The sequence below is a fragment of the Carassius auratus genome, chromosome 28 (assembly GCF_003368295.1).
Source record: "Carassius auratus strain Wakin chromosome 28, ASM336829v1, whole genome shotgun sequence".
NCBI lineage: Eukaryota > Metazoa > Chordata > Actinopteri > Cypriniformes > Cyprinidae > Carassius > Carassius auratus.
Genome location: NC_039270.1, coordinates 21,153,403 through 21,173,861, shown reverse-complemented (window position 1 = coordinate 21,173,861; position 20,459 = coordinate 21,153,403). Strand labels below are relative to the sequence as shown.

The following is a 20,459-nucleotide window of genomic DNA, read 5'->3' as shown; positions in this document are numbered from 1 at the left end:
TCACTAAAACGAACAATATTACAGAATTAAAACATCAGTTAAGAATAAAAGACGATTTATTCTCTTTAGACCCTCAAGAAGTGTGTCGGTGTTCATAAGTTTAACCTAAAACTGATAAACAGTTTCCTAAGATTAAGTTATTTATCATCTTCTACTCTCAAAACTACATCAATCTGATAATGATGCTTACTACTAAATCTCATTAGCTAAGTTAGCTAATGTCATGCTTAAACCTCTTCAAGTGCTCAATTGTTACTGTATCAAATATGAGTTTACAAAATTGAATTTTTACCACTTAAATCACTTAATTTTCAGAAACACTTATATAGGCTATATCCTGGCTTATATAGGCTATATAGGCTTTGATAATAAATATGAATTTTAATAATAACCATTAATAGAGTTAAGTGAACTCACCAGCATAGTTGTTGAGGAAGATGTTATTTCTGTTCTTCTGAATCATCAATCCACTGCAACTGTGAAGTCATCACTTTTCAGTACTAGAGATATTGTCCCATACATTTTTCTCAAAATTTCAAATTAAATATTTCAACCTTGAAACCATATCCAAACAATAAGAACGCTGCAAAAGGAAAGGTGCAGGTATCTGTAGACTACTAATGTCACTGTTGGTGGTCCTCTGTCTCATCCTAGTCTTCTGTGTTTGTGTGTGTGGGTGTCCCGTTACGCTGATCAGTGATCAAGTCATTTCCCATTTTCTCACCTCACCTGGATTGCACATCGAAGTCCCTGCGTCACCACTCTCCTGCTGGATGCAACGGGAAGACCTATGCTGTTCTCTCAATAAAGAGTTATTTTACTTGCAACTTGCATCCGCTTATCTTTCACGTTACAGAACGATCTGACCTTAATTATGGATGCATTAAGTTCCACTTTTCTGACTGAGTTTATCAACCACAGTATCGCTCATTTGGACCAGCAGCAGGAGAGTATCACCACCACGAGGCACGCTGTGCAAGCGCTCGTGACGCAGGTGTCCGAGCTCTCTCAAAAGTTCCAGCTACTGAGTAATCCCACACCACCGTTTCCCCCAACACCACCGGAGCCAAGTAACCAACCTGAGCCATGCTGGTGAGCTGGTGAGCCCAATTTTTGCAGAGCCTTTCTTACACTGTGTTCTATGCACTTTTCCTTAGAGCTTATGACCTTTTATGAGAGAAGAGTCCAAGGTGGTGTTTGTGCTCACTCACGGGTCAGTTGGGACTATGGGGACGGTGGTGTGGGAGAAAAAGGATCCATGATGCACCTCGTTCCAGGCACTCTCAGCCAAGATGAAGAGGGTCTTAGACCATGAAAAAATCTAAATCCCCCAAAAAGACTGGAGTCGTAATCCAGCACCTTGTACCACTGAGCCACACTTCCCTGTATGCCTGTGCTCTCCGGCTCGCTATGACCGGTGGAAAGGCCGCCCTGATGCTGACATGGCCGAAAAGTTGCATTCTAATCCTGTTTGCGTTTAAACCTGATCCCTAGCAGGATAGGGCTTGTGGCAATGCTGTCACCGCAAGCCTGAGATGAATTCTCAAGAACAGATCAACACAGGATTGACTAAAATCGTCAAATGAAACTTCCAGTAGTCACTTAACCACAGAGGAGAACAGTGCCCCGGGAGCAGGACTGAGTCTGACTGCTTTAGCAGAAAGGAGATTGAAGGCAAAGTGTACTCTCACCATGTTTTCAGAACCTTCATCGAGTACACACAGGGCCTCTGTAATTAAAACCACAGGTGGCAGCGGTGGGATTCGAACCCACGCCCCCAGAGAAACTGGAGCCTAAATCCAGCACCTTAGACCACTCGGCCACATGACCACTCGCCAACATGATTTTTCCTGTTTTGAAGTAACTTTACTGTGATTGTAAACTAACGGCGTCCCTGCTTCAACACGGTGCATCTGTAAGGAAGGTGCAGAGGCCGTGACAGGCTTTCAGCACCGACTAGGCTAAAATGCAAAGAATGTAAAAGCGTCTGAATTTGGACATTCACGCAGCATCACTTTGCGCAGCCACAGCAGTCTTCCAAAACCATCTACTGGCAGCGATGGGATTCAAACTCACGGCCCTGAAGAGACTGGAGCCTTAATCCAGCGCCTTGGACCGCTCGGCCACGCTACCCTGCACTCCTGCGCTCTCCGTCTCGCTACGACGGGTGGAAAGGCCTCCCTGATGCTGACTAGAACAGATCAATACAGGATTGACTAAAATCGTCAGCAATGAAACTTCCAGTAGTCACTTAACCACAGAGGAGAACAGTGCCCCAGGAGCAGGACTGAGTCTGACTGCTTTAGCAGAAAGGAGATAGGCTGAGCACCTGGCCGCTGAAAGGCAAAGTGTACTCTCACCACGTTTTCAGAACCTTCATCGAGTACACACAGGGCCTCTGTAATTAAAACCACAGCTGGCAGCGGTGGGATTCAAACCCACGCCCCCAGAGAAACTGGAGCCTAAATCCAGCGCCTTAGACCACTCGGCCACATGACCACTCGGCAACATGATTTTTCCTGTTTTGAAGTAACTTTACTGTGATTGTAAACTAACGGCGTCCCTGCTTCAACACGGTGCATCTGTAAGGAAGGTGCAGAGGCCGTGACAGGCTTTCAGCACCGACTAGGCTAAAATGCAAAGAATGTAAAAGCGGCTGAATTTGGACGTTCACGCAGCATCACTTTGCGCAGCCACAGCAGTCTTCCAAAACCATCTACTGGCAGCGATGGGATTCAAACTCACGGCCCTGAAGAGACTGGAGCCTTAATCCAGCGCCTTGGACCGCTCGGCCACGCTACCCTGTGCTCCTGCACTCTCCGGTTCGCTACGACGGGTGGAAAGGCCTCCCTAATGCTGACTAGAACAGATCAACACAGGATTGACTAAAATCGTCAGCAATGAAACTTCCAGTAGTCACTTAACCACAGAGGAGAACAGTGCCCCGGGAGCAGGACTGAGTCTGACTGCTTTAGCAGAAAGGAGATAGGCTGAGCACCTGGCCGCTGTAAGGCAAAGTGTACTCTCACCATGTTTTCAGAACCTTCTTCGAGTACACACAGGGCCTCTGTAATTAAAACCACAGCTGGCAGCGGTGGGATTCGAACCCACGCCCCCAGAGAGACTGGAGCCTAGAGCACTAGCTGACGAAGGATAGTCCGACATAATTTCAGAAATGTTGAGCAATGTCGAACTGCGCAGCCAATCGCATCGAAGCGCTATGACATTTGGACCAATCGCGGCGAAGCGCCTTAACATTTCCAGCCAATCAAAAAGCGCAATTCATAACATTCTCTTGACATTCGTGACATTTGGCCAATCAGAGAGCAGGGGGATTTCGACGGCACGTTTCCGCGTATCACCGCTAGGTGGAGGGGTCAGAGCTTCTAGTCAGGTGTCAATCAAGTTGCCGAACCGTGCCGAAGGTGTGCGAAAGAATGACATCATCCTCAGGGGGCGTGTCAGAGGTAAAAAGGGTTAATTACTCAAGTTCGTGACCTATGACAAGGGTCATTATCGCGTATTTCAACATAAAAAGTGGTATGAGATTTATCAAAGGGTGAGTGTTTGTTACCTTTGCATTATAGATAAATAAAAATAAAAATAATCGTAATCAAACATTATTAATATATTGGTTTAGTGTATTTGCATAAGAGAACAACACATCAGGCTTCAAAACAAACATTTACTTGGTCCCATTCATTTGAACGATGTAATGTGATGGTTGTGTTATGTTATGGCTTTCAACAGTGCAAACCAGAGTGTGTAATAATTGTTTATAGACATTTATGTAATGTTGCAGGTATTTTAAGAAATGTTCAAGTCTTGTATGTTTCTCCTCTAAATAGAGATACCAGTTGTTACATTATATATAAGATAAATGTAACTTGTGTCCTAGAAATTAATGAATGAATGAATAAAGATATGAATTTAATGAAGTATTTTATGCCCTCTTAAGGGACTCACTTGTATTGTGCATTATATTTGTTATAATGCTTACAGATAGAGAAATGTCAGATTCTGTCTCGTGGCCAAACAACCTTGCTTGGAGGTGTGCTGAAATGCATCTGTGGTTTTCAAACTCTAAAGGTAACATTAATGTAGTGTGTTTTTTATTAGTATCATTAGTATATTTACTGAAAAGGTTTCTTTCTGAATTATGTATTAAAGGTTTTTTTTTTTTTTTTTTGGAAGAACCTCATGCTGCTGAAACAGCAAAGAAGGCCATGGAGCAGAGTCAGCCTGACCGCCAGCCTCATCCCATGCCCCTAGCCTACTGCACCTGTGGAAGCAAGAGTTGCAACACAATTTTCAATGGTAAGAATTACTATTTAACTTTTTCAATAATACCACTTAAGTATGTGCTCAATTAAAATTCTAGAAAGTTCAGAACGTAAGATGAAGAAAAAAAGAAAAAGCAAGAATGCTATGAGATGCTGTCTGAGACCTACTAATTGTCACCCCTCTTGTACAGTGGGGGCACCTGTTGTCTGCTGAATGGTCAGTTTGAATATCTCAGATTTGGTTTAAGTCACATAGTCAAGGATAAATGTAGAATGTAACCTGTCTGCTTTCTCTCGAGACTAGACTCATGTCCCTTCATGGCATCTCTCTCAATACTTCTCATGTGTTAAAGCTACATTATTTTTCTCTCTCAATCTCAGGTAACATTCCACATAGACGCTGGCTATTATTAACTGTACACATATTAACAATTATTCCATCATGCATATACTTTGTAGTAATATCAAGAGTCAATACTGCTAATAAATCATTCCTCTTATGGGTGACACTTCTATTCAGAAATAAATGTTTTTAAAAACCTGCATTTACTTAAAATAGTAATATAAATAGTAATAGTATTGCTGTTATAACACATTCTGTCTTCTCACATTTTTGGTTTACCAAACCAAGATTTACTGGCTCTCACATTGCTGCAGCAAAGCCAAATCTTAGTGTGGTCAGGAGACCTTCTCAGGTTGAAGACCAACCCAGCGCAGCAGTGTCTTGTGCCTCTATACAAAGCAGTACTGTATCTGTAAGTAATGGCATAATCTATAAAGTATTCTATGAAGAAATTTTTCACGTTCCATTCTGTACAAATTATTTAACTTGTAAATTTTTTTTAATACCAGAAAACCATATTTTTGTCAATGTTTCAGCGTGTGCCAGTGTTCCAGGGTCTGCAAATGGTTCAAAGACTGTCAGCGGTCCATAGGATGCCACTGTTAGAGCCTACAGTTGTGCAGAGCACCAATTCTCAACCAGCTCCACAAACCATGCCCAAGAGACCCTACAAGGCAAACACTTGCAGGAAGTGTGGACAATTCAAAACCAGTGCAACGGGACATAGCCAGTACAGGGGCAAGGTGTATATACTGTCCACAGACTGAGAACGTTACAAAAGAAAAGTGGTTAGAGGAAATGCGGAGAACTGTTCCCAAATAATGTATACACTGTATATTTGTATTTATTGTTGTGTGTATACAGTTGTTTAAATATAGTTCACTATTGTTAATATTTGTTTAACCATTTTTTTTAACTTTATTTACTGCTTTTTTAATCCTATTTAACTTTTACTTTTACCTTTTTAATTTATTGTTTGAAAACTTAATTTAATATTCATTACTGTTCTGTTAGCATAATTGTAAAAAAAAAAAAAAAGAAATTGAGAAATGCATTTTGATTTCTACATTTATTTTCCTTTTATTTCCCTTTTTATTTTATTTTTTTTGAAAACTTATATAAATTTAATTTGTTTAATATTCATTACTGTTATGTTGGTATAATTGTAAAAAAAAGAAGAGAATTATTGCTTTTTTATTTGTACTTTAGTAAACATTTCATTAGTACACTGCAACAATAGAACGTATTCCTATAAAAAGATAATTTGCACTTTGTCATTTGTCACAGACATTTTTCAGCATCATAATGACTATTTTTGCACCCTTTTTTAATAAGAAATTACAGATTTGAAGGTGTCTTGAATGAATGCAACCTTAAAAAAATCTGATTTAATATCAATAAAATCACAACTAATAACATGCTTAAAATAAATATGAATACAACTAAAAATAATAACATGCTTAATCAGAATAAAAATTAATACAACAACTACTAAATAACTAATAATAACAATACACATTTCCATTGGTGTATTAAAATTTAATTTAAAAATTAATTTTCTTCCTTCCCTCTTTTCTTCCCTTCTTCCCCGTCTTTGATGGACTATTGTTCCCCAGCTTAAATCCAGCGCCTTAGACCACTCGGCCACGCTACCAGGGTGATAGTTTCTTTCCAATCCTTTTTCCGCCTTCCGCCTTCCACCTTCCGGAAATAGAGGCAACGCTACCACACTAAGCCCTTTTCAATGAGTAAAACTGGCTGTTTCCATCCTTTTGCGATTTTTCCTGTTTTGAAGTAAATTCACTGTGATGGTAAATTATTGGCGTCCCTGCTTCAACACGGTGCATCTGTAAGGAAAGAGCAGAGGCCGTGACAGGCTTTCAGCACCGACTGCTTCTTTCCATTCCTTTTTTCGCCTTCCGGATATAAAGGCAACTCTACCACACTAAGCCCTTTTCAATGAGTAAAACTGGCTGTTTCCATCCTTTTGCCTACTTATTGCTTTCCACTGTTATTTTATTCAAGCGATTTTTCCTGTTTTGAAGTAACTTTACTGTGATTGTAAACTAATGGCGTCCCTGCTTCAACACGGTGCATCTGTAAGGAAGGAGCAGAGGCTGTGACAGGCTTTCAGACTTGGCTAAAATGCAAGGAATGTAAAAGCGGCTGAATTTGGACGTTCACGCAGCATCACTTCGCGCAGCCACAGCAGTCTTACAAAAGCATCTATTGGCATCGGTGGGATTCGAACCAACGCCCCCGAAGAGACTGGAGCCTTAATCCAGCGCCTTGGACCGCTCGGCCACGCTCCTGCGCTCTCCGTCTCGCTACGACGGGTGGAAAGGCCTCCCTGATGCTGACTAGAACAGATCAATACAGGATTGACTAAAATCGTCAGCAATGAAACTTCCAGTAGTCACTTAACCACAGAGGAGAACAGTGCCCCGGGAGCAGGACTGAGTCTGACTGCTTTAGCAGAAAGGAGATAGGCTGAGCACCTGGCCGCTGTAAGGCAAAGTGTACTCACCATGTTTTCAGAACCTTCTTTGAGTACACACAGGGCCTCTGTAATTAAAACCACAGCTGGCAGCGGTGGGATTCAAACCCACGCCCCCAGAGAGACTGGAGCCTAAATCCAGGGCCTTAGACCACACGCTACCAGGGTGATAGTTTCTTTCCATTCCTTTTTCCGCCTTCCACCTTCCAGGAAATAGAGGCAACGCTACCACACTAAGCCCTTTTCAATGAGTAAAATTGGCTGTTTCCATCCTTTTGCCTACTTATTGCTTTCCACTGTTATTTTATTCAAGCGATTTATCCTGTTTTGAAGTAACTTTACTGTGATTGTAAACTAATGGCGTCCCTGCTTCAACACGGTGCATCTGTAAGGAAGGAGCAGAGGCCGTGACAGGCTGCTTCGACTGCTTCTTTCAGCACCGACTGCTTCTTTCCATTCCTTTTTTCGCCTTCCGGCTATATACTGTGATTACTGTGATTGTAAACTAATGGCGTCCCTGCTTCAACACGGTGCATCTGTAAGGAAGGAGCAGAGGCTGTGACAGGCTTTCAGACTTGGCTAAAATGCAAGGAATGTAAAAGCGGCTGAATTTGGACATTCACGCAGCATCACTTTGCGCAGCCACAGCAGTCTTCCAAAAGCATCTATTGGCAGCGGTGGGATTCGAACCCACGCCCCCGAAGAGACTGGAGCCTTAATCCAGCGCCTTGGACCGCTCGGCCACGCTACCCTGCGCTCCTGCGCTCTCCGTCTCGCTACAACGGGTGGAAAGGCCTCCCTGATGCTGACTAGAACAGATCGACGCAGGATTGACCAAAATCGTCATAAATGAAACTTCCAGTAGTCACTTAACAAAAGAGGAGAACAGTGCCCAGGGAGCAGGACTGAGTCTGACTGCTTTAGCAGAAAGGAGATAGGCTGAGCACCTGGCCGCTGAAAGGCAAAGTGTACTCTCACCGTGTTTTCAGAACCTTCTTCGAGTACACACAGGGCCTCTGTAATTAAAACCTCAGCTGGCAGCGGTGGGATTCGAACCCACGCCCCAAGAGAGACTGGAGACTAAATCCAGCGCCTTAGACCACTCGGCCACGCTACCAGGGTGATAGCTTCTTGCAAGTCCTTTTTCTGCCTTCCACCTTCCGGAAATAGAGGCAACGCTACCACACTAAGCCCTTTTCAATGAGTAAAACTGGCTGTTTCCATCCTTTTGCCTACTTATTGCTTTCCACTGTTATTTTATTCAAGCGATTTTTCCTGTTTTGAAGTAACTTTACTGTGATTGTAAACTAATGGCGTCCCTGCTTCAACACGGTGCATCTGTAAGGAAGGAGCAGAGGCTGTGACAGGCTTTCAGACTTGGCTAAAATGCAAGGAATGTAAAAGCGGCTGAATTTGGACGTTCACGCAGCATCACTTCGCGCAGCCACAGCAGTCTTACAAAAGCATCTATTGGCATCGGTGGGATTCGAACCAACGCCCCCGAAGAGACTGGAGCCTTAATCCAGCACCTTGGACCGCTCGGCCACGCTCCTGCGCTCTCCGTCTCGCTACGACGGGTGGAAACGCCTCCCTGATGCTGACTAGAACAGATCAATACAGGATTGACTAAAATCGTCAGCAATGAAACTTCCAGTAGTCACTTAACCACAGAGGAGAACAGTGCCCCGGGAGCAGGACTGAGTCTGACTGCTTTAGCAGAAAGGAGATAGGCTGAGCACCTGGCCGCTGTAAGGCAAAGTGTACTCACCATGTTTTCAGAACCTTCTTTGAGTACACACAGGGCCTCTGTAATTAAAACCACAGCTGGCAGCGGTGGGATTCAAACCCACGCCCCCAGAGAGACTGGAGCCTAAATCCAGGGCCTTAGACCACACGCTACCAGGGTGATAGTTTCTTTCCATTCCTTTTTCCGCCTTCCACCTTCCAGGAAATAGAGGCAACGCTACCACACTAAGCCCTTTTCAATGAGTAAAATTGGCTGTTTCCATCCTTTTGCCTACTTATTGCTTTCCACTGTTATTTTATTCAAGCGATTTATCCTGTTTTGAAGTAACTTTACTGTGATTGTAAACTAATGGCGTCCCTGCTTCAACACGGTGCATCTGTAAGGAAGGAGCAGAGGCCGTGACAGGCTTTCAGCACCGACTGCTTCGACTGCTTCTTTCAGCACCGACTGCTTCTTTCCATTCCTTTTTTCGCCTTCCGGCTATATACTGTGATTACTGTGATTGTAAACTAATGGCGTCCCTGCTTCAACACGGTGCATCTGTAAGGAAGGAGCAGAGGCTGTGACAGGCTTTCAGACTTGGCTAAAATGCAAGGAATGTAAAAGCGGCTGAATTTGGACATTCACGCAGCATCACTTTGCGCAGCCACAGCAGTCTTCCAAAAGCATCTATTGGCAGCGGTGGGATTCGAACGCAGGCCCCCGAAGAGACTGGAGCCTTAATCCAGCGCCTTGGACCACTCGGCCACGCTACCCTGCGCTCCTGCGCTCTCCGTCTCGCTACAACGGGTGGAAAGGCCTCCCTGATGCTGACTAGAACAGATCGACGCAGGATTGACCAAAATCGTCAGAAATGAAACTTCCAGTAGTCACTTAACAAAAGAGGAGAACAGTGCCCAGGGAGCAGGACTGAGTCTGACTGCTTTAGCAGAAAGGAGATAGGCTGAGCACCTGGCCGCTGAAAGGCAAAGTGTACTCTCACCGTGTTTTCAGAACCTTCTTCGAGTACACACAGGGCCTCTGTAATTAAAACCTCAGCTGGCAGCGGTGGGATTCGAACCCACGCCCCAAGAGAGACTGGAGACTAAATCCAGCGCCTTAGACCACTCGGCCACGCTACCAGGGTGATAGCTTCTTGCAAGTCCTTTTTCACTAAGCCCTTTTCAATGAGTAAAACTGGCTGTTTCCATCCTTTTGCGATTTTTCCTGTTTTGAAGTAAATTCACTGTGATGGTAAATTATTGGCGTCCCTGCTTCAACACGGTGGATCTGTAAGGAAAGAGCAGAGGCCGTGACAGGCTTTCAGCACCGACTGCTTCTTTCCATTCCTTTTTTCGCCTTCCGGATATAGAGGCAACTCTACCACACTAAGCCCTTTTCAATGAGTAAAACTGGCTGTTTCCATCCTTTTGCCTACTTATTGCTTTCCGCTGTTATTTTATTCAAGCGATTTTTCCTGTTTTGAAGTAACTTTACTGTGATTGTAAACTAATGGCGTCCCTGCTTCAACACGGTGCATCTGTAAGGAAGGAGCAGAGGCTGTGACAGGCTTTCAGACTTGGCTAAAATGCAAGGAATGTAAAAGCGGCTGAATTTGGACGTTCACGCAGCATCACTTTGCGCAGCCACAGCAGTCTTCCAAAAGCATGTATGGGCAGCAGTGGGATTCGAACACACACCCCCGAAGAGACTGGAGCCTTAATTCAGCACCTTGGACCTCTCCCCCACGCTACCCTGCGCTCCTGTGCTCTCCGTCTCGCTATGACGGGTGGAAAGGCCTCCCTGATGCTGACTAGAACAGATCAACACAGGATTGACCAAAATCGTCAGCAATGAAACTTCCAGTATTCACTTAACCACAGAGGAGAACAGTGCCCAGGGAGCAGGACTGAGTCTGACTGCTTTAGCAGGAAGGAAATAGGCTGAGGACCTGGCTACCCTGCACTCCTGCGCTCTCCGTCTCGCTACGACGGGTGGAAAGGCCTCCCTGATGCTGACTAGAACAGATCAATACAGGATTGACTAAAATCGTCAGCAATGAAACTTCCAGTAGTCACTTAACCACAGAGGAGAACAGTGCCCCGGGAGCAGGACTGTGTCTGACTGCTTTAGCAGAAAGGAGATAGGCTGAGCACCTGGCCGCTGTAAGGCAATGTGTACTCACCATGTTTTCAGAACCTTCTTTGAGTACACACAGGGCCTCTGTAATTAAAACCACAGCTGGCAGCGGTGGGGTTCAAACCCACGCCACCCGGGGAGACTGGAGCCTAAATCCAGCGCCTTAGACCACACGCTACCAGGATGACAGTTTCTTTCCATTCCTTTTTCCGCCTTCCACTTTCCAGGAAATAGAGGCAACGCTACCACACTAAGCCCTTTTCAATGAGTAAAACTGTCTGTTTCCATCCTTTCGCGATTTTTCCTGTTTTGAAGTAAATTCACTGTGATGGTAAATTATTGGCGTCCCTGCTTCAACACGGTGCATCTGTAAGGAAAGAGCAGAGGCCGTGACAGGCTTTCAGCACCGACTGCTTCTTTCCATTCCTTTTTTCGCCTTCCGGATATAGAGGCAACGCTACCACACTAAGCCCTTTTCAATGAGTAAAATTGGCTGTTTCCATCCTTTTGCCTACTTATTACTTCCACTGTTATTTTATTCAAGCGATTTTTCCTGTTTTGAAGTAACTTCACTGTGATTGTAAACTATTGGCGTCCTTGCTTCAACACGGTGCATCTGTAAGGAAGGAGCAGAGGCCGTGACAGGCTTTCAGCACCGACTGCTTCGACTGCTTCTTTCAGCACCGACTGCTTCTTTCCATTCCTTTTTTCGCCTTCCGGCTATATACTGTGATTACTGTGATTGTAAACTAATGGCGTCCCTGCTTCAACATGGTGCATCTGTAAGGAAAGAGCAGAGGCCGTGACAGGCTTTCAGCACCGACTGCTTCTTTCCATTCCTTTTTTCGCCTTCTGGATATAGAGGCAACTCTACCACACTAAGCCCTTTTCAATGAGTAAAACTGGCTGTTTCCATCCTTTTGCCTACTTATTGCTTTCCACTGTTATTTTATTCAAGCGATTTATCCTGTTTTGAAGTAACTTTACTGTGATTGTAAACTAATGGCGTCCCTGCTTCAACACGGTGCATCTGTAAGGAAGGAGCAGAGGCTGTGACAGGCTTTCAGACTTGGCTAAAATGCAAGGAATGTAAAAGCGGCTGAATTTGGACGTTCACGCAGCATCACTTTGCGCAGCCACAGCAGTCTTCCAAAAGCATCTATGGGCAGCAGTGGGATTCGAACACACGCCCCCGAAGAGACTGGAGCCTTAATCCAGCGCCTTGGACCTCTCTGCCATGCTACACTGCGCTCCTGTGCTCTCCGTCTCGCTATGACGGGTGGAAAGGCCTCCCTGATGCTGACTAGAACAGATCAACACAGGATTGACCAAAATCGTCAGCAATGAAACTTCCAGTATTCACTTAACCACAGAGGAGAACAGTGCCCAGGGAGCAGGACTGAGTCTGACTGCTTTAGCAGGAAGGAGATAGGCTGAGGACCTGGCCGCTGAAAGGCAAAGTGTACTCTCACCATGTTTTCAGAACCTTCTTCGAGTACACACAGGGCCTCTGTAATTAAAACCACAGCTGGCAGCGGTGGGATTCGAACCCACGCCCCCAGAGAGACTAGAGCCTAAATCCAGCTCCTTAGACCACTCGGCCACGCTACCAGGGTTATAGTTTCTTGCCATTCCTTTTTCCGCCTTCCACCTTCCGGAAATAGAGGCAACGCTACCACACTAAGCCCTTTTCAATGAGTAAAATTGGCTGTTTCCATCCTTTTGCCTACTTATTGCTTTCCACTGTTATTTTATTCAAGCGATTTTTCCTGTTTTGAAGTAACTTCACTGTGATTGTAAACTATTGGCGTCCTTGCTTCAACACGGTGCATCTGTAAGGAAGGAGCAGAGGCCGTGACAGGCTTTCAGCACCGACTGCTTCGACTGCTTCTTTCAGCACCGACTGCTTCTTTCCATTCCTTTTTTCGCCTTCCGGCTATATACTGTGATTACTGTGATTGTAAACTAATGGCGTCCCTGCTTCAACACGGTGCATCTGTAAGACCACTCGGCCACGCTACCAGGGCAATAGTTTCTTTCCATTCCTTTTTCCCCCTTCCACCTTCCGGAAATAGAGGCAACGCTACCACACCAAGCCCTTTTCAATGAGTAAAACTGGCTGCTTCCATCCTTTTGCCTACTTATTGCTTTCCACTGTTATTTTATTCAAACGATTTTTCCTGTTTTGAAGTAAATTCACTGTGATTGTAAACTATTGGCGTCCCTGCTTCAAACACGGTGCATCTGTAAGGAAAGAGCAGAGGCTGTGACAGGCTTTCAGCACCGACTGCTTCTTTCCATTCCTTTTTTCGCCTTCCGGATATAGAGGCAACGCTACCACACTAAGCCCTTTTCAATGAGTAAAACTGTCTGTTTCCATCCTTTTGCCTACTTATTGCTTTCCACTGTTATTTTATTCAAGCGATTTTTCCTGTTTTGAAGTAACTTTACTGTGATTGTAAACTAATGGCGTCCCTGCTTCAACACGGTGCATCTGTAAGGAAGGAGCAGAGGCTGTGACAGGCTTTCAGCACCGACTGCTTCTTTCCATTCCTTTTTTCGTCTTCCGGATATAGAGGCAACGCTACCACACTAAGCCCTTTTCAATGAGTAAAACTGGCTGTTTCCATCCTTTTGCCTACTTATTGCTTTCCACTGTTATTTTATTCAAGCGATCTTTCCTGTTTTGAAGTAACTTTACTGTGATTGTAAACTAATGGCGTCCCTGCTTCAACACGGTGCATCTGTAAGGAAGGAGCAGAGGCTATGACAGGCTTTCAGACTTGGCTAAAATCCAAGGAATGTAAAAGCGGCTGAATTTGGACGTTCACGCAGCATCACTTTGCGCAGCCACAGCAGTTTTCCAAAAGCTTCTTGAAACTTCCAGTAGTCACTTAACCACAGAGGAGAACAGTGCCCAGGAAGCAGGACTGAGTCTGACTGCTTTAGCAGGAAGGAGATAGGCTGAGCACCTGGCCGCTGAAAGGCAAAGTGTACTCTCACCATGTTTTCAGAACCTTCTTCGAGTACACACAGGGCCTCTGTAATTAAAAACACAGCTGGCAGCGGTGGGATTCGAACCCACGCCCCCAGAGAGACTGGAGCCACGCTACCAGGGCAATAGTTTGTTTCCATTCCTTTTTCCCCCTTCCACCTTCTGGAAATAGAGGCAACGCTACCACACTAAGCCCTTTTCAATGAGTAAAACTGGCTGCTTCCATCCTTTTGCCTACTTATTGCTTTCCACTGTTATTTTATTCAAACGATTTTTCCTGTTCGGCCACGCTACCCTGCGCTCTCCGTCTCGCTACGACGGGTGGAAAGACCTCCCTGATGCTGACTAGAACAGATCAACACAGGATTGACTAAATTTGTCAGCAATGAAACTTCCAGTAGTCACTTAACCACAGAGGAGAACAGTGCCCCGGGAGCAGGACTGAGTCTGACTGCTTTAGCAGAAAGGAGATAGGCTGAGCACCTGGCCGCTGAAAGGCAAAGTTTTCAGAACCTTCATCGAGTACACACAGGGCCTCTGTAATTAGAACCACAGCTGGCAGCGGTGAGATTCGAACCCACGCCTCCAGGGACTGGATTAGAACCACAGCTGGCAGCGGTGAGATTCGAACCCACACCTCCAGGGACTGGAGCCTAGATCCAGCGCCTTAGACCACTCGGCCAGGGCAATAGTTTCTTTCCATTCCTTTTTCCCCCTTCCACCGTCCGGAAATAGAGGCAACGCTACCACACTAAAGGGCCGTACGCACCAGGACGAATATGAGCGCACGTTATTCGCCGGCGTTTTTCAACACGTTTTTTGTGTTCACACCCAAGCGATTTTTGCTGACGATGAGCCGAGTGACCATGCAAATTCATTCCCTGACATTAGATGGCGCTTAATGTAAAACAGAAATACCCCTGTACACAAGGTGGCGCTGCGCAACTTTACGCTTCTTAAACTCGCTTTTCACTCAGAAGAAGAGAGCAAGTATTTACGCGCTTGTCAGAATCATACAAAGAAAACATGAATATTTCAAGCACCAGTAGCTCCAGCTCCAGTTCCAGCGATGAAGAAATTATTGTTCTGTTGAATGAGGAAAGAGGCCTGGAAAAGACGCCGATTTTGAGTACATCCCATAGTTACGAGAAGAGAAGAACATGGGGAGTTTTATCGACTGGTACAAGAGCTGAAAATGTATCATGAGCGTTTTCGGGGGTATTTTAGAATGTCCGTCAGTGAGTTCGAAAATTTACTTCAACAACCGGCTCCCTCGCTGACGAAAGAACAGACACACTACCGTAAACCAATCAACCCAGAACAGCGTTTGGCCGTGTGCTTATGGTGAGTTTGTTTACATTGTTATTCACTTCAATGAATGTTGTAAAAACATATGTGGAGCGTTGTTAAAAATTAGTATTTGTCTATTTCTATTTCAGTTTTCTAAGCACTGGGGACTCGTACCGCACTATTGCGTCCAGCTTTCGACTTGGTGTGTCAACTGTGGCTTCGATAGTGAGTGAAACCTGTGATGCATTGTGGCACTGCCTCAGAGATGAACATTTGCCAGTGCCTACTGAAGAGATGTGGAGGAGTACAGCCAGGAGATTCCATGAAAGATGGAATTTCCCTTACTGCTTGGGAGCCATGGATGGGAAACACATATTCATCCAGGCCCCTGCAAACTCTGGTTCTCTATACTTTAATTATAAAGGTACATTCTCCGTTGTATTGCTGGCCTTAGTTGATGCAGATTACCGCTTCCTGGTGGTTGATGTGGGGAGCTATGGCAGCAACAGTGATGGAGGAATCTTTGCCAATTCTGTACTGGGAAAGGCACTCAGAAATGGAACTCTGAATGTTCCCCCACCAAGTGAACTTCCAGGTGCTCCTGAGCTGGGAAAAGTTAACCATGTCATTGTGGCGGATGAAGCTTTTCCGCTAAAACCATATGTCCTCCGGCCATACCCTGGACGACGCCTCCCCACAGACAAGAGAATTTTCAATTATCGTTTGTCTCGGGCACGGCGCATCTCTGAAAATGTATTTGGCATCCTCAGTCAACGCTTCCGGGTTTTCCAAAGAACTTTACAGGTTCAACCAAGAGTTGTTGACAAAGTTGTCAAAGCTGCTTGTGCATTGTGCAATTATTTGCGCCCGAACGGAAATGACCAGAATCGTGCCACAGAGGATGACCATGATTGTGAGCAACCACTACAAGGCTTTGAATATTGTAGGGGGCAGCGGGCATCTGTGGAGGCCCAAAATGTCCGAGAACTGTACAAAGAGTACTTCAACTCACCAGCAGGAGAAGTTGCTTGGCAGTATGACCATGTGAACCATGCTCTGGGGAACAGATAATATCAACCTATAAATTTGAGCCATTTTAATTACATTTTCCATTGTGAAAACTGCTAGTGTATGTATATATATACAATTTCTGTGAACTTGAATACACTATCAAATCTATTGCATCTGATTCTTCATTAATTAATATGGCAGCACTCACCACAGCAAATTAAATATTTTTGATATAACATGTTCTACCAAAGTTAAAGCATAGTTTTTTTTTTTTTTTTTTGCAAAAAGTAAAGTATTTGGTCACTTCAACATATACTTATTTACAACTAGATGTAAGTTGTATTTTTGAAAATGTGTATTTTTAATAAACATTATTACTAGCATTTTCTTTAAAATGTTCTCATTCCCTGCACAATGCTGTGCCCAAAATGGTTATGTTCCTGTAGATTGATAACTGTTGCCTATAAATGCAATGACTCCATAATTAGGCATATAGATATTTCAATAAGAGGTCAAGAATAGTTATGTACAAATATATGCCAAATCCCAAAATATGTTACATTACTTTCAAGTCACTTTTTCAAGGCACAATTTCTTTTGGAAAAATGAAACTTTTTTTTAATGAACTACAAGTTGCAATAACAATCACAAACATAAAGTAAAAAAGGGAGTCAGAAAAGGTTGTGCAAATAAGTCACAATGACTGTAGTGCAAGTGAACAATAGTGCAAATAAACATTTATGAAATGGCCATTTTCAACTAAATTTCTTGAATGTAAAAAAACAAACAAAAAAATACAGAATTAAAATGTATACAGTAAACATCTATTAGGGTAACCAAGAAGTTGTAGAGCAGCCATAGTTTGTTGGGGTCTGTGGGGGGACCTGATGGTAGGACACCGGCGACTGCTGTGGAAAAAAAGCAGAAGAGGCCTGGCCAAACTCAGCATCATGCAACAGCTGATGTATTTTTAATTTGACTGAAGACTGTACGGCTGGGGACAATCTCCTTAGTGCTGGTATGAAGCCAAGAGCAAACAAGTAATTTTCATCATTTTGTTGCTCTCTTCGTTGCTCTCTGCGCTCCTCTTTCTCTCTTCTGCGTTCCTCTTTCTCACTTTCCCTGGCTTCTTTGAATAAAAGGTACCGGTCCAACAAGTCTGGTGTCTCTGGCCGTTTTCTTTTGTTTAAAGTAGACCTGGTCACAGTTGGGCTGGAGAAGGATGATCCTGGAGATGTGCTTGCTGATGCTTCTTCTCTGTCGCTGACTTCTTTTTGAACCACCACTTGCTCAACCCCTTCATCCATATTTTCAGGAGAAATATTGCTGTGAACACTGTAAAGACAAATTCAGTTTACATCAGAAACAATAACTCACACTGTGGGCCATGCCACACTTCATACCCATCTTGACAAAATACTCCAGAGCTTAATGTTTAATTACTAATTTAGTTTAGATTCATACAAATTTTAATGTACCATATGTCAGGCAACAAAATTTCAGCAGAGGTTACCTATACACAGAACATAAACTAATATACTGAACTAGAGGTGTGATCACATGGTGAACAGGGAACATGCAATGATATCATGTTAATCAATGTTTAAGGTCAATGCATTATAGCAGAGCTCACACAGCTATGTATTGTAATGTTCTAATGATATTACCTTCGAAATTCAGTTGATGTTGCGAGGAACTCCATGACCTTCATAAATTTCCACGTCTTCTTGTTTTTAGCAGCCTGTCCACTTCGGCAATCATCTTCGCGCTTTTTTCGTGTATATGTATCTCGCAGGCTTTTCCATTTGTGTTTTACCTCCTCCACTACAGCACACAAACGATGGCGATTGTCAAACGTTTGTAGGAACGTACATGAAAGACAATTAAATGAAATTAAACTCACCATCAAGGCCCATTTGCTGTGCAATACCACTCCATAACAGTTCTCTTTTATCAAGATTTTTGTAATCGCTGTCACGTTTGTCATATAGTTCTTTGTGTTCCGACACCAACGAGACCAACAACTCTACATTCATCTTGCCTTGCATCTTCTTCGTCTTATTTCTTCCCGGCAGTGTATACGCTACTTGGGGTATATCTTCTTCGCCGTTACGTATGTGTGCTCACAGCAAGACAGTTTTGTGTTTGAGCGCCCCCAAGTTGTGTTTTACTGTAACTTCAGAAGCTCCAGACACGTTTGCAAAAGCGCCATTCTCATTGGTCGTATAGTTTTTGACGCGGTGCGTCAAACCAAAAAAACGAACCCGAGGCGTTTTTTAAAAAATGAATCTTTTAAGCGTGGCGTTTTTCGCGTCTGTGTGCACACTCACATTGGCGCCCTTTGTTTAGTCACGAGGCGTTAAACGTCGGCGAATATCGCGCGCGAAATTCGTCCCGGTGTGAACAGGCCTTAAGCCCTTTTCAATGAGTAAAACTGGCTGCTTCCATCCTTTTGCCTACTTATTGCTTTCCACTGTTATTTTATTCAAGCGATTTTTCCTGTTTTGAAGTAACTTCACTGTGATTGTAAACAATTGGCGTCCCTGCTTCAACACGGTGCATCTGTAAGGAAGGAGCAGAGGCCGTGACAGGCTTTCAGCACTGACTGCTTCTTGCTATTCCTTTTTTCGCCTTCCGGATATAGAGGCAACGCTACCACACTAAGACCTTTTCAATGAGTAAAACTGGCTGTTTCCATCCTTTTGCCTACTTATTGCTTTCCACTGTTATTTTATTCAAGCGATTTTTCCTGTTTTGAAGTAACTTTACTGTGATTGTAAACTAATGGCGTCCCTGCTTCAACACGGTTCATCTGTAAGGAAGGAGCAGAGGCTGTGACAGGCTTTCAGCACCGACTGCTTCTTTCCATTCCTTTTTTCGCCTTCCGGATATAGAGGCAACGCTACCACACTAAGCCCTTTTCAATGAGTAAAACTGTCTGTTTCCATCCTTTTGCCTACTTATTGCTTTCCACTGTTATTTTATTCAAGCGATTTTTCCTGTTTTGAAGTAACTTCACTGTGATTGTAAACTATTGGCGTCCCTGCTTCAACATGGTGCATCTGTAAGGAAGGAGCAGAAGCCGTGACAGGCTTTCAGCACCGACTTGGCTAAAATGCAAGGAATGTAAAAGCGGCTGAATTTGGACGTTCACGCAGCATCACTTTGCGCAGCCACAGCAGTCTTCCAAAAGCATCTACTGGCAGCAATGGGATTCAAAGGCACGCCCCCGAAGAGACTGGAGCCTTAATCCAGCACCTTGGACCGCTTGGCCATGCTACCCCGCGCTCGCTACGAGCGGTGGAAAGGCTTACCTGATGCTGACTAGGGTGAAAAGCTGCATTCTAATCCTGTTTTTTGTAAAACTAACCTGATCCCTAGCAGGTTAGGGCTTGCGGCAATGTTGCTGTCACTGCAAGTCTGAGGTGAGTTCTGAAGAACAGATCAACACAGGATTGACTAAAATCGTCAGCAATGAAACTTCCAGTAGTCACTTAACCACAGAAGAGAACAGTGCCCCGGGAGCAGGACTGAGTCTGACTGCTTTAGCAGAAAGGAGATAGGCTGAGCACCTGGCCGTTGAAAGGCAAATTGTACTCCCACCATGTTTTCAGAACCTTCATCGAGTACACACAGGGCCTCTGTAATTAAAACCACAGCTGGCAGCGGTGGGATTCGAACCCACGCCCCCAGAGAGACTGGATCCTAAATCTGAGTGCTAGCTGACGAAGGATAGTCCGACATAATTTCAGAAATGTTGAGCAATGTCGAACTGCGCAGCCAATCGCATCGAAGCGCTGTGACATTTGGACCAATCACGTCGAAGTGCTTTAACATTTCCAGCCAATCAAAAAGCCCAATTTATAACATTCTCTTGACATTCGTGACATTTGACCAATCAGAGAGCAGGGGGATTTCGACGGCACGTTTCCGCGTATCACCGCTAGGTGGAGGGGTCAGCGCTTCTAGTCAGGTGTCAATCAAGTTGCCGAACCGTGTCGAAGGTGTGCGAAAGAATGACACCATCCTCAGGGGGCGTGTCAGAGGTAAAAAAGGTTAATTACTGAAGTTCATGACCTATGACAAGGGTCATTGTCGCGTAGTTCGACATAAAAAGTGGTACGATATTTATCAAAGCGTGAGTGTTTGTTACCTTTGCATTATAGATAAATAAA

At 44.2% G+C, this 20,459-nt stretch overlaps 1 protein-coding gene and 6 non-coding genes across 7 annotated transcripts; all 7 read right to left on the bottom strand.

Annotated features, from left to right (window-relative positions):
• Positions 1-1,748: 1,748 nt before the first annotated feature.
• Positions 1,749-1,830, bottom strand: trnal-uag (transfer RNA leucine (anticodon UAG)). Its single transcript has one exon. It is a non-coding gene; the product is annotated as a tRNA-Leu (tRNA).
• A 5,962-nt stretch (positions 1,831-7,792) lies between these two features.
• Positions 7,793-7,874, bottom strand: trnal-aag (transfer RNA leucine (anticodon AAG)). The gene has a single exon. It is a non-coding gene; the product is annotated as a tRNA-Leu (tRNA).
• Positions 7,875-8,158: 284 nt separating this feature from the next.
• trnal-uag (transfer RNA leucine (anticodon UAG)) lies at positions 8,159-8,240 on the bottom strand. The gene has a single exon. It is a non-coding gene; the product is annotated as a tRNA-Leu (tRNA).
• Positions 8,241-9,543: 1,303 nt separating this feature from the next.
• trnal-aag (transfer RNA leucine (anticodon AAG)) lies at positions 9,544-9,625 on the bottom strand. The gene has a single exon. It is a non-coding gene; the product is annotated as a tRNA-Leu (tRNA).
• A 284-nt stretch (positions 9,626-9,909) lies between these two features.
• Positions 9,910-9,991, bottom strand: trnal-uag (transfer RNA leucine (anticodon UAG)). The gene has a single exon. It is a non-coding gene; the product is annotated as a tRNA-Leu (tRNA).
• A 2,526-nt stretch (positions 9,992-12,517) lies between these two features.
• Positions 12,518-12,599, bottom strand: trnal-uag (transfer RNA leucine (anticodon UAG)). The gene has a single exon. It is a non-coding gene; the product is annotated as a tRNA-Leu (tRNA).
• A 4,300-nt stretch (positions 12,600-16,899) lies between these two features.
• On the bottom strand, positions 16,900-18,313 carry LOC113047657 (uncharacterized). The gene is made up of 3 exons (XM_026209000.1): positions 18,188-18,313; positions 17,952-18,108; positions 16,900-17,619 (listed from the first exon to the last, which is right to left on the bottom strand). The coding sequence occupies exons 1-3, from the start codon at positions 18,198-18,200 to the stop codon at positions 17,112-17,114; spliced, it is 678 nt and encodes a 225-aa protein (XP_026064785.1). The 5' UTR covers positions 18,201-18,313; the 3' UTR covers positions 16,900-17,111.
• Between the last annotated feature and the right edge of the window lie 2,146 nt (positions 18,314-20,459).

What these genes read in the sequence shown, in the direction of transcription:
- LOC113047657 (XM_026209000.1), bottom strand. An exon ending in ACATCAACTGAATTTCGAAG is followed by an intron (nt 17,620 to 17,951) that starts GTAATATCATTA and finishes TTGTCTTTACAG; the next exon opens with TGTTCACAGCAATATTTCTC.